This window comes from Apteryx rowi, unplaced genomic scaffold, assembly GCF_003343035.1.
Source record: "Apteryx rowi isolate R43461 unplaced genomic scaffold, aptRow1 scaffold_123, whole genome shotgun sequence".
Taxonomy (NCBI): Eukaryota; Metazoa; Chordata; class Aves; order Apterygiformes; family Apterygidae; genus Apteryx; species Apteryx rowi.
Window position 1 is genome coordinate 303,908 of NW_020447453.1, and position 17,668 is coordinate 321,575.

The window sequence follows — 17,668 nt, forward strand, 5'->3', positions numbered from 1 at the left end:
AAAGTAAATCAGAATTTGTTTGGCATAGATCTTCTCTGTCATTCGCTAAATGTGTGTTGACTTTTACCGTGTGCTTCTGTCGAGGTAAGGCTAACTTTTCATAAATGGACAACTTATTTTATTAAAGACTCCCACAGAGTGGTGGGAAGAAGTAAAATCTGTATGATGAGAGGCAGATGATGGCCAAAATGTCTATGTATCATGCCTTCTTGTGTGCAATGTGCCCATACATGCTTTTGGATATACGGGCACCTCCATGCCCTTACAACTGTTGCTGATGAAAATAACTATCAGAGTTGGAGTTAAAACTGAAGATTACTACCATTTAAAGATTACTACCCCTTCAGCTCAAAGACTAATGAAATTCTCTGCTCATTAAGAATTTGGAACTCCCCTTTGTTTTCAATGAACTTATCCATTCCAGTCTGAAGGAAGAAGCAGATGACACTTTTTTGCACGGCTTAACTCAGCTGTGTGAGCTACAAAGCAAGAAGCATAGGTTGCCACACAAATGACCCTCCCCAGCTTCTAGGAACAGACTTTCTTTCAGGAAGCCTGACTTGGAATCACCAGGTCTAGTGATTGCAAGAGAGTATGAGTAATGAGCATTATAGGTAGTTTTAGTGAATTTCTATTCTTGAGTTACCTTTCCCATCCACACCTTTGTGACAAGATACTGATGAAGCAACACATCAATGTTAATTTAGATGACAGAAGAGCAGAAAATGTATCCTCAGTATTCAGGGATTAGACATTTTATTCCTATTCCAGAGATAAAAGGGAAATACCAGCTTACTTTGAACCTCTGTGTGTCAGCAGGTCTGTCCATTTGCATTCTTACTGGTAACACTGTTTGGCATCGTTTCCTCATTAGATCCACAAGATAGGCTCTCAGCCTTCAAGATGCTTTTTTTTGTTCATCTCTTTGTATTACTTCATATTCCAGACTGGAACATTTTCAGTCACTACTGGGATCAGGTTTTGCACTTTAATCTTTGATTCCACATTAGCGAGAGCTTACCACATTCCACAAGAATGATGCCAGATTAGTAGATCTCATAAACCAGCTCTAAGCTCATTTAAAACTATAGATAAAAACATGCCTGAGGTCCACAGCTTCATGAACAATTTGTGTGAGTTAACTTGTAGTCAGCACAAGAGTGGATAAAACCAGTGTATCTATCCAGCTAGGCCATAGAAAGACAGTGATCTTAACCACAGGAATTCTGTAAAGAAACAAGGAAAGAGTCTCTTGGGAAGCTTATTTGTATGTTTCCTGAAACTTAGATCCATCGTCATAGCATACAAAGTACCAGAGCCCACATTCTAGTCTAGAGTGCAGTCAAAATCGCACATTATTTCTTTAAAAGTTACAGGTCATGTGTATTCTATTTATCAGTATGAGATCTCAAATTTGTATGCTTGTCCCCAGACTATATTACATTATATTTTAGGCATTCAGAACTTGCTAGTAATCCACCTGCACAGATAGTTCCCAGTGAGTTTTCATGTCATTGTGTAATTCTGAAGTATTGTGCCAGCCAAAAATAATCTGTTTTGTTCCAATTAACATTCTTAGAACTATAATACTGTGTCAGGCATACAGAATATATATTTGCCAATCTTGTTGTCTCACTTCTTTTGCCAAAAATGCTAAAGCCTAAGGAGGAGGCTTAAATTTTACGCTGATTACCATTCCTGTAATATACAAAAACATTCATAGTGAGAACAAAGCCTGACGTTTGAGGTGTTTGGTGACATGGTGCTGAAAAAAAAAAAACATTTAAGGTTAATTTCAGCTAGCTCCTCAGGAGGTAAAAGGAGTTGCTAGATGTCAGTCATTTAGAAATTTCAGAGAGTTTGCTTTGTATCAAGAGAACTTTGTTTCAGCTTACTTTTATCCTGTTATAATCTATAATTTTGCTTTTGCTTTCCTCCAATACTTCTGTGGATTTTGTTCACTTCTTTACTGTTATTGTATTTGAGGAAAGAAACTGTGCAACCGAATGACATCTTACCTGGTCATTTGCTCTCTTTTAGCAAATACCTTCTTCATTTAGCCTATACTAGAAACTTGATAGGTAGCTGAAATTCAGCTGTAAGTAATTGTTAGGGTAAATAATATAATTTCAAGTTATTTTTTTAATTTCAAGTTATGTTTTTATCTCATGTTGTTTGTGTGGTGGAGTAATTGTCAACCTTTGGATGAGCTTTCTGAGTGGTCTAAGTTGAAGGATGGATGTAGTCTTCTGTCTTCAGTGGAAGCGATAGGTTGCTTCTAAGTTGCACGGTTGGGAGAATTAACAGCTTGCTATGAACCTGAAAGTAGAAAGTCAGCTCAATCAGAATATTTTATCCTTTTTCTCTTAAAACATTCTGTTCATATTTGTCTAAAAATGTTAATAACAGTGAATAGATTGGTGTGCATTTCCAATGGCTGGTATATATGAACTTAACTAAGTGGCTATTTTAGCTGTATTTTTACTGTAGCTTTCTTATCAGTGCTGTCTTTATTTCACAGTCAGATGGGATGAGTACTAGTTCAGATTTGTCCTTTTCAATCTCTTATTCGGTTCTCCACACCCACCACCAGGATTTCAGACCATCTTCATTTTCTGAAGGGTGCCCATCTTTCCATGCTGCAAAGATAGCCCAATAAAAGCAGAATCAAGGCAGCAAGTGCTTCAGTCTCTTAGAATGATGTTCTTGCTTTGCAAGAGTCATCTAATAAATGCTATAACATTCAGCTTGATCCTTCTTTGGTCTTTGAAACTAATCAACATGATCACACACTCCTGGTCTACAAAGACATCTTTCTTGTTTTCCAAAGAATAAAGAGGGACCAGATACATTCCTCTTCATTCAACAGGCAAGAAAGCTTTTTTGAAGGTACCTGAGGTTTTTGAAGGTTTGGTTTCCTACTCTAGGCACTGATGTAGCAGACTGCCAAGCTATGATGTTTGGGTTTTAGTTCCATCTGTTAACAATGAAGCTGTCTGAAGATAGAAGGAAGCTAGCAAAATGTCTGATTACAGAGGGACAGTTTATTGTTAGGCAGCTTTGAAGAACTCTTGTTGAGGCATGTGAGTGTTGTAAGAGCATTTGCACAAGGCATCGTCACAAGAGAGCCTTCAGTTTTCAATCCTCCACTACTAACTTTGAGGAATGTGTGAAGGTTTTGCAAGTATAAAGACAAATGCACAATTGAATAAACTGAAATAAAGCCTCTGAGAATATTGTCAAAAAAAAGTACATTTAGTATCTTGATAAATTCTGGCTGAATGTGCTCGGAGATAGATTTCCAAAATTCAGTGCTCTGACCTCCTTTGAAATTTTGCAAGTAAAATGTATTAACTGCTAAATATCAATTTGTTTCAATTTAGTTAAATAGCTTATATTTATTCTTTAACATAGTTCTTACCATTTCCCATTTAAACTACTATTAAAATTAATGTTTAATAATTAAAATAATAGTTACTTTTAATCATTCAGATTATTATAGCGTTACACCAGTGGCTTCCAGGGCTGCTTTGTACCCTGAAGTTCTTTCTGTATGAGTACAAATGTATTTTCTCAGCAGATTGTGTTTCTAGGCCTGTAGTTGTAGTTCAAGAGAAATTCCTGTATGCTAGACATGCAACATATTTTGGAAACAATCTAGTAATAAGTAACATGACCTCAGCAAGAAAATTTGTTCTGGGGATGATGAAGAACATGACATCCATTAGTATTAAATCACCCTGTAGTTGAATACTTGTCATATACTATCTTGTTAAATGTTCTTGTTCCTGTCTTTTCACGCAGGTTATTGTTTTTTTTTTTAACCTGTGAATCAGTTAAAAGGGCTATAAAGGGTGTAGTGAGCTTATAGTCACCTATCAAAAATACCAATTTTTTAACCATAGTCTGATTCTTGCTTGATCCGCAAACTGCTTTTAATAGAGAACTGCCTATTTCAGCCTCACATTTTATAGGTCTACCCAAAGACCGCATATATCTTATATTTCTCCTACAGTAATAGCTGACTTCTGTCATGTAGATTGGTAGGTCCTCCTTCCTCTACCTTATGTTCATTCATGGAAATCAAAACTTACTCGCATGTTAGACATTCCCAAAGCACTGGTCTTTGCTTACTTACTGGCTTTGACACAGTAGAGAAGTTACAGTTACTTCTTTATTTCTTGTTTACCAAGAGACCGGTTTGCATTAGTGTATTCTTATTCAAAAATGGAGATGAGACTGCATATTGAAAAAAAGATCTGTAAATGAGTCTCTGCTACGCTTACTGTAAATTAAGGCGTATTATGATAGGGCTTAAGTACAATTTCTTAACCATATTAATGTGACAGATTTTTTAGGACTGTAACAGCAAGTTTTATTTACACATTCACTAAACCTTACTTTTGATTTTTTTTCAAGAGAATATTCCAGTCATGTATATAAGCAAGTCTGTATCCAGATTTACTCGTTTCATAGGGAAGCTAGTCAAGTCAGTGGAGATATAAAGATTGTCTCTATAATAAGCTATTGTTATTATTTATCTGTAAACAGATTTTTTTTTTAATGTGGACTGCCTACATGCACACTCCCAGTGTATCTTCTGCTCATCCTTCGAATTGGTGTGCATCCATAACGAATGCTAGAACAGATACCTCTAAAAAGGATGGATGTGCAGAATCTGTCAAATAAATTGTTGATGCTGGTGAATATTTTTCTCTTTTTGTGTAAATAATTGCTCCTTTTGTTTTTCACTTTTGTCTGAGCATTTTGAGATTTTTTTAAAGACTACAGATAATGAAGGTATGAAGTAAAAATGCCTATCTTCTTAAACAGATTAAATTTTAACTGCATTGTTGAGCATATTGTTTTTACTGGTAACCACTTGTAGGATTGAAGCTTTTCAAGTGAGGTTATTCTGCAGTATGGAAAGGGTAAAAATCTTCATTCTGTAGGTACCATACTAAGGGAGGGTTCCCCCCACAGCCTATGTGAAAGGCTGCTGTGATATTATCCTGAGGAACAGTGTTTGAAGCTAAAGCAGGAGGAATGATTTATAGCTTATGTGGGATAAACATTGAAATACAGCCTGTTTAAAAGGAAATCCTTCCTCTTTTACCCTGTCTTACCTTGGTAATTTTTTATTCATTCTTCTGAAAACAATGAATAATTATACCGGGTTAATATCTGTTTTATTTTAATCTTTTAACCACAGGTAAGTATCTTTAGCTCTGTTAAATGCAGCCTGTGATRATGTTAGGCCTGTGTATTACAGGCAGTTTTCAAAAGTTGAAAACAAATAGTTGCACCAAGAGTTTGCAGATACTTTTGTCAGTTCATTGCAGGCTTAGTTTGAATGCTTTTGATGAAATAGATGGTCACAGTATTTAAATATGAATGCAGTAAAAGGAGTAAGCTCATTAAGTTCTACTGAAGTCATAGTAGCCTTCTCTCTAATAAGAAAAAAAAAATCTGGTAATTATTTTCTTCTTGTTCTGGTAACAAGTGTGTAATGCCTTAACCATTTTGAATTTTAGATCCTCCCTCCAAAATCAGAAATAAAGCAGACTCTTAAAAATTTATTTAGAGCCAAGTAGCTATTTTTTAAGTAAAGCTTCGTTGTTCATTCAGGATAATACTGTGCTTTATGAGCAGCATACCCATTTGAAGGCAGATGTGAATGCTAACTTTTTTTTAAAAAGTATTTGATGTATAAAGGAGCAGTTTATATTGTGAATTGGATATATGCATTCCTTTCCTATCCATTTTTATGAATTCTTTAGAACAATAAAGCTTATTAAAGAAGGATCATCTTTACTGTTATTTACTAAACTTGCATTTTTGTGTAAATAATTTACATATACCTTTCCATAAAATAGCTTAATTTCAAGCAATTAGGTACAATTCAGTTAGAGAAAACAGATCTTTTTTTAATACACACTTTGTATTTGACAGTAGCAGAACTACTGTACTTACTGGCAAACTTTTCTCAAACTTTCAAGGAGAACTGAGAACAGTACTGTGGTTAATCTAATTTTATAAGGGAGGCTAATGTGGGTTTTTTGGGTTTTTTTGTATGTAGATAGTACAATTTGTGCAGTCTTGAGTAACATCTGTGCATTGTCAGAGTTCAGACTTTTTATATGCTTAATTGTAATGTGGTGTGGCAAAATTACACGTCATCCCAAGTGAGATTTGATTATGTAAAGATGTTTATTTGAATTTGTTGTCATGTTTGAAAAATTGTGCTCAGTCCTGAGCTGCTTATTACAGGAAAGAAGGCATTGGATCAARAGAAATACGACAGTTGAAGTTTGACTGAAAAAAATTTTGTAACAAAGCTCCTTTAGGTGGCCTTCTGCAAAAGAGTTGTGATTCCTCCAGTGATCATGGTAGTTCATTAGGCTTTTTCTGGTTTCTTGAACACAAGTAACCCAGAATAGTGCATAGCTCAATTTAAAATGCTATCTAGGTTATTTGTAAAATAGTGTTAATTTCTCAATCTGCTGCATCACTAGGATCACACTGTAATGACTAGACTGTGTTGGTTGCTCATAGGCATACGGAGTTCAGTTAAAACACTGAAGTTTTCATCCTCTGACATTTCTAATCAGTGATTTTCCAGGATAAATGTTTATTGTTTCTTGATGTATTTCCTTTCCATTTCTGCTTTCTAGCAAGTAAGGTAATTGTCTCTCATGTATGTTATACCAGTCGTCTTCTAAATGGACAGTTCTGACATTAAATTTAGTTAGTATACTCCTGGATCTTTTTGCTGCAGTCATTAATGAATATACTAAATAAGCACAATTGGAAAAAAGTGTTTAAAAGAATTAGAAGTTCACTTTGCAAGACAAAATACTTTTCTTCATTTTTAGCTAATTCCTTGTGCACTTTCCACTTCTACTAACCCCCATCTTCTCCAATGTGATGATATTCTATGTGGTGCTGTATCAAATGGTATTGAAGTCTAGACAATTTGGAACTGCTTTAGCATTTATTTAGATAGTATTTATCATATAAAAGTATGTGGCTACTCTGTCACAACCTTTGATAAACCTACAGTATGCTTTATTTCATTTTTGATTTTCTTGATTTTCTTTTGATTTCCTGAAAATGTCATTGAAGTATTATTAAAGGGCATGTATTTGTTTAGATTGCAGTTTTTGTGGTCTGTGAATTTATATGTAAATTTATATGTACTGCATTGGCTGTTCTCTTTTCACAGAGGGTAACTTCCTGACTTGTTGGGGGCAATTTTTTAACTTTTCTTGTCATAAAATTCAGGTCACATTTCTTTCAGAATCATGAGGTCTGTTCTGGTGTCCCTAACTRAAGGACTCTTGGAATTATGGTTTTGGGGGACTTTTTCATCCCTTTTATCAAGATTGATCTCCTGAAAACTAGCAAATTAGCATAAGTGTGCACCCAAAAGATTACAATATCATTAGCTTTTATACCATCTTACTTGTGCTGAAGACAAATGTCTTCACTTCTTTTTTGTTCTATTTTTACTTATGTAGCTGAAAAAGCTTTTGCTTTTTTTTGTTTGTTTCTTTCTTTCTTTCTTTTCTGATCAGTCCTTTTTCTGTTCCTTCTAGGCTTCTGTTCACTCCAAGGGACTTTTGTCACATAAGTAGTCCTGCAAAGTTTTTAGCCTTTTTAATACAATTCTTTTCTTGCTTTGAATGCAGTTTCAAAATGACTTTTCCAAATATTTTGTGAAAACATAACCTTCTTCCTGGTCTTTTAAAATGTTTTGGCTTTAATGAAGTGAGTGTAAGTTTCTTTTTCATGGAAAAGTCAGTCTTTCATCCTCATACACTGTGATGAATCAGGTGTAAAATTGATGTGTGCACCATAAGGATACTGGAATCAAACAATTAGGGAATAAATACTAGTGGTGAACTTACTGCATTTTGTTAAATGTTTAGCTATCCAGATATCTACTCGTTATCCCAGTGGCCGTTTTTGTCTTGGTCAACTTCCTCCATCGCTTATCTGTCTTTGGATCTTTTAATAAATTGGTCTTACATTACTTCCCAAATGTTTGGAAACTACTGTGATCAAAGTTTGAGTAGGCAGGAATGAAGATGTAGTTAAACAGCACTGCAGGTGGGATTCAGCTTCATGCTCAGTCAGCTAAATTTAAATGTCTGCAGGTAGCTGTCTTGCATTATCCGTCGTGTTTTGAACTACCCATTTTAATGAGTAGAGATCTTAAGGTGCCCAGAAGTAGGTGTCTGGTGTTGTTTGGCATTCCCTGGGGTTTCGTGGCTGACCATCAGTTGCCATTTGAGAATGACACTGGTCTTCCATTCGTGCTGTGTCATATTTGCATGAACATCTTGCACATGCGAGGAAGCTGTCTGAAGGGCAATCCAAATCATCCTGAGGTCAGCACGTACTAGGTGATCAGCTGAATTGCTCCTTGGTTTCCTTTGACTCTGAGTCACCCATGTAGACACCTATGCTTCAGGTGCCTTAAAGTTAAATGGAATCCTACCCTGCCTCCAGTGTGCTTTACTGGCTCTTAACTGGCTCTGTATCTGTTGTTAAACAGGAGAAAAAATATACTCAGCGAGTTGTTCAAATCTTATAGGTGACTTTATTGTAGACAATTGTTTATCAGCAGCACGTAAGTGTGAGTACTGTTTCCTTTTAAGTGTTTTTGCTGTGGTCCGTAGCATTAGTGAACTTCTCCACACTAGTAGACAGTGCTGCATCGCTCGCTTGCACTGCTGTCATGTGTTCTCCGTTCTCCTGGCAGATTCTCATAGAAGCTAGGCARAACTGTAATTCTTAATTTGTAATGCATGAACTTGGGATTGTCATTCTGGACAATCTTTGTTTTTTGAGGTGAAGTAGTTCAGGATATAAACCAGAATTTTCTAGATAGCTATAGCTGGTGAGATTTTATGCTGTTAGAGGGAGATTACTTTGACAGTAAATTTCCAATGAATTTTGTCCACAGTGCTAAATTGCACTTGTTCAATGGCAGTCTACCGGTCAAGCTAAGCGAATGCAACTACAATATGCTGCAATTTTTTTAATTGTGCCAAAGTCCTGACAGGATAGATTACGATTTAGTTTTTCTAGAATAGGTAATAAAATCTGTGCAGGTATGAAACACCAAAATAAATATTTAAAAAATGTGAAGCATTTACATTCTTTTAGTTGGTCAGATTTAAGATACATTTAAATAATGCTTGTTTTTTTTATACTTTCTGGCGATTTAGAATATATCCTGCAAAAGCTTATCCTAAGTGAATTTGTAGACAGTATACCAAAAAAATCCATTTAAGTGTGCATCTTTATCAGTTTGCTTTCACATAATTGAACTTTGTGAAATGTAACAAGTTATTTCCACTTTGGCTCTTCTGTTTTATAGTAAAAATTCTTCTGTTTTAGAAAGTAATGTGTGTCTCATATGCTGTTTTGGAAACCTAACAGTCAAAGAACAGTTAGAATATATGTATTCTATATGTTTAGAGAATACTTTTTTTTTTTAATAAAATATTTTTAAGGGACCACTGCGAATAAGGCAGCAAAGAAATGTCCTGGCCAGCTGAATGTGGTATTTGTTTACCTCTGCAGAAAGGATTTGAAGGTTTCTTATGGCTATTTAAGGGATAAAGGGATATAGGAATAAAATGTAGGRCCTCTGTCTTCATCACAGCAATCTTATGTTCAGATCTCTGTGGGGAGCATTCTCCTCTTTTTCTCGTTAATCAGTGTTCAGCTGAGTCAGAAGTCGTGTTAAATCATAGAAGTTTCTAAAGCCATTTGTTGTTTTAATAGAGAGTAGGGAAAAACCTTTTCTCTTCATTTACTTCTCGAAGTCAGTGTTCTTATAAGTTTACACTTTTTTGTTCTTACCTTTCTGATAAATGTGTTTGGTAGACGAGATACTGTTCAGGTTTTTGTTGCTAAAATAGATTTTATTACTTCATCAGTGGAGCGGTGTATATTCACCAGACTGTTTCATTTTCTTGGCAGTATACAGTCATTTGCAGGTACTCACGCAAACTGTGGAAGAATTCCACAGAGTTGTAGTTACTAAATGATAACAGAATTTGTAATAACAGAAGAGAAGGTTATCTCTTGCTGCTATTTCTAGAAATTTTGACTTTGAATACTCTTAAGTGATACGAATGTTTTGTTACGAAGTACTCTAAGATGGCATTTCTTCCTGACGGTTCTTGTTAAGCTTCTTTGTTTATTTGCAGCTTCTAGGAAAGCTGCTGCCTGCGTCCATTCGTAGTTTTGTGGCTTCTTCTCATGAATTTTTTTCAAGTTAGACTTGCTATGGGGCAATACCACCATAAATAGAACTGAAATCTAGGTTAGTGATTTTTCCAGCTTTAATACACTTCTGTATGTTTTTAATAACTTTAAAGTACTAACTGTCATATAGAACACTTGCTCAATAAAGAGCACTGGATCTTCAGTATATATTAGTATGTATTGCTAAAATTGACACAAACTGAGCTCATCTGAGGATTCTCTGCTTGCTGTAAGTTTGACAGGTAGTTCTAACTTTTTGATTTCACAGTTTCTGCAAAATACTACTTTCTGCAGCAAAAAGTAGAAATGTGTTAGAGCTCCACCCTGGGCAACTCTATCCTGGGGACTGTGTGTACACACTATGGGCAAAGTGCAGGGTATAGTGACATCTCTTGCTGGATTCCTGACAAATTTGTTCAGTTCTTTTAGCTATTGAATTGTACATTAGAATGATTCCCCATTCCTAAGTTAAATTTTCCTTAGAGAATACATTCTTGTACATTTTTGTTATGAAACCAGCATTCTACTGATCTTTTGTGATATTTGGTAGATATTTTCATGCATGATAAGGTGTACTTAGCAGCATTTGGAGGGCATTGGGCCATTTGTTGGTGTAGCCAAATGACATGTCATTATTTTGCAAAAAATGCATATTTTGAAAGATCATCTTACTAACAGTAAGGTCTAGGAGTTACTATGTCTGTGTTGAATATTCAGTACAAATCCCTTGCTCTGAAAAAATTGTTGAAGCACTCAGGCTGACCTTCTAATTGCCAAGTTGTTGTGGGGTTTTTTTGTTTTTTTTTTTTTTGTTTTTTTTTAGCCTTATTCCAAACAGTGTTCTGTAACGTAAGTTGTTCTTCATGATTTTATATCAGTAAGCTTCCTGAAATAAATTAAAACCTTGAATTCACTCCAAGGCTACTTGTTACCGCTAATAAGTTTTATGTCCTTGGAGAAGGAAAGGGGGGAAATTTTAACCAAAAAATACATCCAGTCCTTTTTGAACTGATAATAGCATCTTGACATCCTATTTATAAATTACAGTACTCAGCAAATGTGCAAAGAATTTTCTTAATGTTTGTGTTTATAGCTTTGTGCTGTAATCTGGTTATTCTAGTTTCTTATTAATTGTGACATATTAAGTATTTTTAACATTAGGTAAACATTAAAATATTTTCCTCACATCTGTGTTCCTCTAATGTGAATGCCCTATGTCATATGAAAGAATATACTGTATTTATTAAAAAACATCAGCTGTTTCTTTACTTATTTTCTCTATGGTTTTGCTATAAATCAATCTATAATATAAGAACCAAGAATGAGATAACGAAAGGGAACAGATATTCATATTGTATTCTAATGTGATTAAATTGTGGGGAACAGGATAAAGTATAAGCATTACACAATGTGGCAATATTAAAAAATCATCCACTATTTTAAGGGAGTTTTGTTGATATCTGTGTTCTTACACAGCTCTGGCTTTTTATGTGTCAATTATTATTTTGCCTGTTTCACTGAGTACAGTGACAGTATTTTGGTAATGAAAGGCTGTCTAGTATCACACTATCTTCTACATATGCTGTCCCTGTCCATGCTGTTTTGCAGCAGCTTAAAATATTTGCTTGTGAATCATTTTGCACAGCTTTATGTTCCTATCACATGATAGGAGGAAAGAACTGTGATAAATGAACTTTGAAAAAACACGTTCAAGATGAGAATAATTATTTGAGTCTAAATTGCCGTTTCCTGTTTTCCTTTGTTCTCAAGGGAGTAGGCCTTGGGTAATATACAAGAGTTGGTAACGTCAGAACTGTTAGGAACTCGAACTTTTTTAGTTTCTAGTTTTGCATCATGTGCCCAGTACAAACCCAATTATTATTTTGTTCAAATAGTTGCACAATATAGGGCATTAAAAATGCTCTAAAGCTATCAATAGCTGTTTTACCTTTCCCTTCACTAAGTTCTGTGATAAAACTTTTCAATTCTTTTCTTTTGCAGATTCCTTACAGCCTTTTCTGGAAGCCTGCAGTAATGAATCCTTTTTCCGTACTTGTTCTGTATTACTTCGAACTCCTAAGCTAGATCTTCAGATTTTGGAAAAGCTCTGTGTTATCCTGCAAAAGCTCTCCAGAATAAAGTAATCTTTTATTATCATCATTATTCACAGAATCAGAGAGTTCTGTTGGTTATTGTTACATCAGCAAACTTGGGGACCTCTCTCTTTCTCCTTTTTCAAAAACTCATCTCTGTTTTGCTGTTGATTTGCTACACAGTGGACAATGCTGGACTTTCTCTGTTATCAGTTAACTTAAAAATGTTTGTCACAGATCCATAGGACAGTTCTCTCAATTTGCTCATAAATACCTCTAGATCAGCTTCCAGAAAACATACACTGAAAAATACTAATCTACAGAACAAGTGTTCTTTATGTATAGAGATTACAAGAATGCTTAGGAGAGAACCCTTCTTTCCTTTCCCTCTGACCTTCAGGTATACTCAGGTACTCTGTAGAAAGCCCTCTTAAATATTTGTTCTCTTATATGACTTAGGCCTAAGTCTCATCAATTTTTATTTCCTTCAAAAATAAAATGTAGAGTCTTGAGCTATTTAAGGTCCTTTGGAAATGTTAATCTGTATATGTTCCTGTTACTTACTGTTTATAATTTTATTGTAGTAAAGATCTTCCTCATATCAGTAGTAATGTGCTGCTGAGCACCATTGGTGCATTACTCACCATTGGTGCATTACTTGATGGGATGTTTCATTTATAAAATCAGGTATCTAAACTGAGCCATTTTTTGTGTTAGAATTGAAGATGAATAGCAAAACTAAGGTTTTCTTTTGACTTTCTTAGAAATAAAATCTGAATTCTGGAAAAACTTGTTTTCCAGTAAAGTAATCGAATCTAATTTTCATTGGAAATAATTTAGAAGTAAAACTTTTCCAGAAATCCCAATTATTTAAAGTTTAGTATTTATTAAAAGAAAACCTCAAGGCCTGGTAAATCTTCGTAGTTAGGCTTCTTCGAAATATTCCTGAATATAAGTTCTTTCTCTTCTAGAATTTTTTGTTGTGTTTTATTACTGTGTTTGCCTTAGTATCATCCTGTATTTCCTATATCTGTCCTTATTCCTTATTCTTATTTCACATCACTTGAGCTTTCATTATGCCACATTTAAATGCCACTTTCTCAAGTGAAAGGACAGTTCTCTAGTGATTTTTGCCAAGCTTTTTCTCACCATGCATTGATAACCTTCAGCTTAGATATATTATCTSCAATTTAGAAGGATGATATGAAACTCCCACTATAATGCATATCTTTTTCTTCATAAACAGTCTTATGTTCTAGAACCTTTAGTGTTCACTTGAAACCTCTCAGTTATCAAATGACAATTATTTTATGTATAATCTTTTGCAGAAGTAATAAGAAGATGTTTGAATTGTTTACTCTTCACCTAATGATCCAAGAACTGCAGAGGACTACACATCCAGATCATGCCTTTCTCTGTATAAACCTTAATTCAATTCTGTTTAATTTGGGATTGGCAAGGAGTAACTCTCTTGCCTCCAGTCTAAGCACAAGTCACTAGCATTATCTTTCAATCTAATTGTTTTTCTGTATAATTTGTACCAGCTCTCTGTGTTACTTGAAGAAGTATTTGTCTGGAATTTTTTTTACTGTTTTCTATAAATAAATGCATTAAAACCTCAGTTTTGTATGAATTACTGTGTATCGTGTGCAATCTTATTGATATCAGTGGATTCATAAAAGGGAAAAATGAAAAACTGTGGTGACTTTTTAAATACTTTTTAAAGAGTGAAATAATGCTGTTTTTCTGAACAACTCAGGTAAGTCATGAAGTTTGACCCCTTCAGCTAAATTTGTGTATCCTGAGTAAGAATCACAGAAGGGTTGAGGTTGGAAGGGACTTCTGGAGATCATCTAGTCCAACCCCCCTGCTCAAGCAGGGTCATCTAGAGCACGTTTCCGAAGATTTTGTCCAGACAGCCTTTGAATATCTCCAAGGATGGAGACTCCACAGCCTCACTGGGCAACCTGTTCCAGTGCTCTGTCACCCTCACAGTGAAAAAGTTTCTCCTCATGTTCAGATGGAAGTGTCTGTGTTTCAGTTTGTGCCTGTTGCCTTGCGTCCTGTCTCTCGGCACCACTGAAAAGAGTCTGGCCCCATCCTCTTGACACCCTCCCTTCAGATACTTGTACACRTTGATAAGATCYCCTCTCAGCCTTCTCTTCTCYAGGCTAAACAGGCCCAGCTCTCTCAGCCTTTCCTCATAAGAGAGATGTTCCAGTCCCCTAATCATCTTTGTAGCCCTTCGCTGGACTCGCTCCAGTAGCGCCACATCCCTCTTGTACTGGGGAGCCCAGAACTGGACGCAGKACTCCAGATGTGGCCTCACCAGGGCTGAGTAGAAGAGAAGCAGACCAGTAATGCTTTCCTTATGGTTATCGGTGTTAGTTACCTTTTACTCTTCAGAGTGTTTTATGAATTCATTGATTTATTTTTATAGTTGATAAGTAACAGGCAGATATCTTCTCAAATTCTCTTTGAGATAATTATTTTTTTAGTGACTAAAACCAAGTTTTGCTTTAACTAAACCTGACATTGATTTGATGTGTTGAATGAGAATTTTTTTTCATTTTGATGTCAGAATTTCCTAGAGTTTGTCTGCTATTTTTCTGTATTTGTCATGTTTAGTGTTTTATCCTGCCTTACTTGGATGAAATTCTCTTGTAACTTTTGATTGTAATATCTCTGGAAATGTTAATAAAAAAAATTCTTCAAAAGTCTGGCAGTAACAACCTCTATTATAAAATAATTATATTTTAATATTACTGCTATATTTTATATTAATTTTCAATACAATTTTCATTCAGACTCTTAATATGCTTACTTTCTGAGCATCAGATGAAAATAACTGTCTTGTGTGCCAATAGTTCAGTGTTTGGAAGTTTTCATACATAGAAAATAGGATACTTTTAAAAATTTGAACTTAATCTTCCAATTATAATTTCTGATTCATCATCTGTACTGTAACTACTGAAAGTCTTTAATTGTAACATTGAAACTGCAATTAAAATGTAAAAATCTGCCATATGTTAGTCTTTGATTAACACTGGCAATCAGTACAAAACTTTAGACAGATTTGCTTTTTATTTCCATATGTTTTTGCATGTTTTTCCTTTGTATTTTTTTCCAGAAGTCTTTGAATTGAGTCTTTGAAATTAAGTTCTAACTGGGAATATTTTGCAGCAATCTGACTTTAATTTCTCACAAGCTTTTCTAAGAACGAACTCTACACCAGATTTGGCACCAAGTTTATCCTGAAGACAGTGTGTACCTTTTGGGTGGGAAAAGAATTCTAGGTAACTTTTAAATAATACTGATCATAGATAAAAGCTTCTGCTGACAGTGGATTATGTTTTGGAATAAATGTCTTCATCAGTAGTTTCATTTCTCTGTCAGATTTGCCAGCAATGCCAAAGTTTGCATATATTAATCAGTAACTGTATTTCTAGTCCTCATGTACTGCTCTGTTTTTGCTCACTCGTTAAAAATACTAGAAAATTAGTAATCCAAAAAAGCTGTATAAAGTCGTTAGGCTTCCTACATCTATGAGAATGGTAATTTTGCTCTTGGTTTTCAGTGTGCTGTCACTGTGTGTTAAACTACTACTCTTGTGGTACGAATTTACCACACTTAAACATTTACATCTAATAATGGTGAAGAAAGATAATGTGGTAAAGAGGCGCATAAAGTATGCGGTAGGCTTTTACTATTGGTCTCGTGTTTTGTTCACTGTAGTAAGTGTCTACAATTAGAAAAGATGAATCACTATTAGCTTTCAGGTTTTATGATCTTGAATGTTTATGTTAAAATGTAAAAAAAAAAAAAAAAAAAAAAAAAAAGTAATCTTTGAATCTCTTGAATATTAATGTAACTGATTGATCCACTAAGGATGAAACTGGTGGTTTTGATTTTAAATGGAATTTAACTGAGCTGTGGAGAAAAATACCAGTTCTTGATTTCACATTCATATTACAGTAAACATATTCATATCAAGAAATAAATATATGAATTATATAGATGAATATGAAATGTCTTATGAAAAATAGACACTTCTATAAATTTAAAAGCTTTAGTAAAGTTCCAAAATATGCGTGTGACTTTTGACTGAGAGTAGTAATTCTTAGGTACACAGACAGGGATTTTTTTTTTTTTTTTAAACATGAAAAATGAGTCATAAGTGTATTCTCATAGAGCTATAGGGAGGCTAGATTTGTAATGATAGATGTAAATTTTTTTAAAGCCAGTTGTTGATGGACAACTTACACTAGTTCCTGAGTATGTTGTCTTAAAACTTTTCAGTGAAGATCTTTAAAGAATGTAAACCATGCAGTATTTTTTTCCTAAATTTCTTACTAATCAATTCTGTTAATGCAGAGATACTTGTAAAGCCTCCAAATATCATGGAAGGTAAAACAATGATGAATTTGGAATTGGTTTTATTTTCCTTCTAGTTTTTAGTCTGCGTTGGTTTGTATCTTTAGGCATGCATTTGCTTATGGGACATGGACTATATAAACCAGTAAAAAGATTCTCTTAGAATAATGTGACTCCAGGATCAAAGACTTTTAAGGAAATTAAAGTGTCTGCATGCAAAAAAAGAACTAAAATGATAATTCAGAATAATTAAAATGGAAATATCAGACCTATGCTGGTTCAATTTTAATGATAATCTACAGTAAGTAAACTAACTAATGGTGGTGCCTAGGTTAGAAGCATAGATAACCTGGCTTGTCTTTGTCCTTAACAGGCAGGAGTAGGTACTAGGATAGACATTGTACCAATACCACCACAGTATTTGTCATTGTGATTCAAAATATTGTTGTATCAAACTGTGTGCTCACCTGCTTGTTGCACTGTCTTGAATCTTGTGCCCAGCCCAGGCTGGTTTGCCACACCTGTGGTCAGACGTCCCCATCCCATCATGGTCATTCCCTTGAGTTAGAGTGGTGGCTTGAGGCTCTGTTCCAGCTGTGAGAAGAAAGGTGTGGGGAAAGGGAATAGTGGGAAGTGGGTCTCACTCCCTGCTGTCATTCATTTCTCTTTTGCTTTGAACCAAAGGCCGTTCTCCCTCTCTCTGGTAAAATGCCAGAGCAGAACAATTGCAAGTATGGGGTCAATAGGTCTGGAAGAGAAAGTGGGCGAGAGAGGAGGTTGGGTTGAGATTGTATCCCAAGTCTCAGGGAGGGGAAGATGAAGAGGAAAGTCTCAGGACTACTTGCACATGATCTCCAGCACTGGGTGAAGTCTCTGATAGCACATTCCTAGGTCCCCCAATAAGGTCAGCTCAGCTC

The 17,668-nt window shown here is 35.0% G+C and overlaps 1 protein-coding gene across 10 annotated transcripts in view; it reads left to right on the top strand.

Moving 5' to 3' along the window:
• Positions 1-13,998, top strand: part of CCDC138 (coiled-coil domain containing 138) — a 40,840-nt gene extending 26,842 nt beyond the window's left edge. For 9 of the 10 annotated variants that reach the window (XM_026055191.1, XM_026055235.1, XM_026055221.1 and 6 more), the window contains 2 exons: positions 12,286-12,424; positions 13,706-13,998. In XM_026055191.1, coding sequence (XP_025910976.1) covers positions 12,286-12,424; positions 13,706-13,877 — 311 coding nt within the window. In that variant the 3' untranslated portion in view covers positions 13,878-13,998. Of the gene's footprint in view, positions 1-12,285; positions 12,425-13,705 lie in introns of those variants that run through there. The other variant, XM_026055229.1, reaches the window with a different exon arrangement.
• Positions 13,999-17,668: the final 3,670 nt, after the last annotated feature.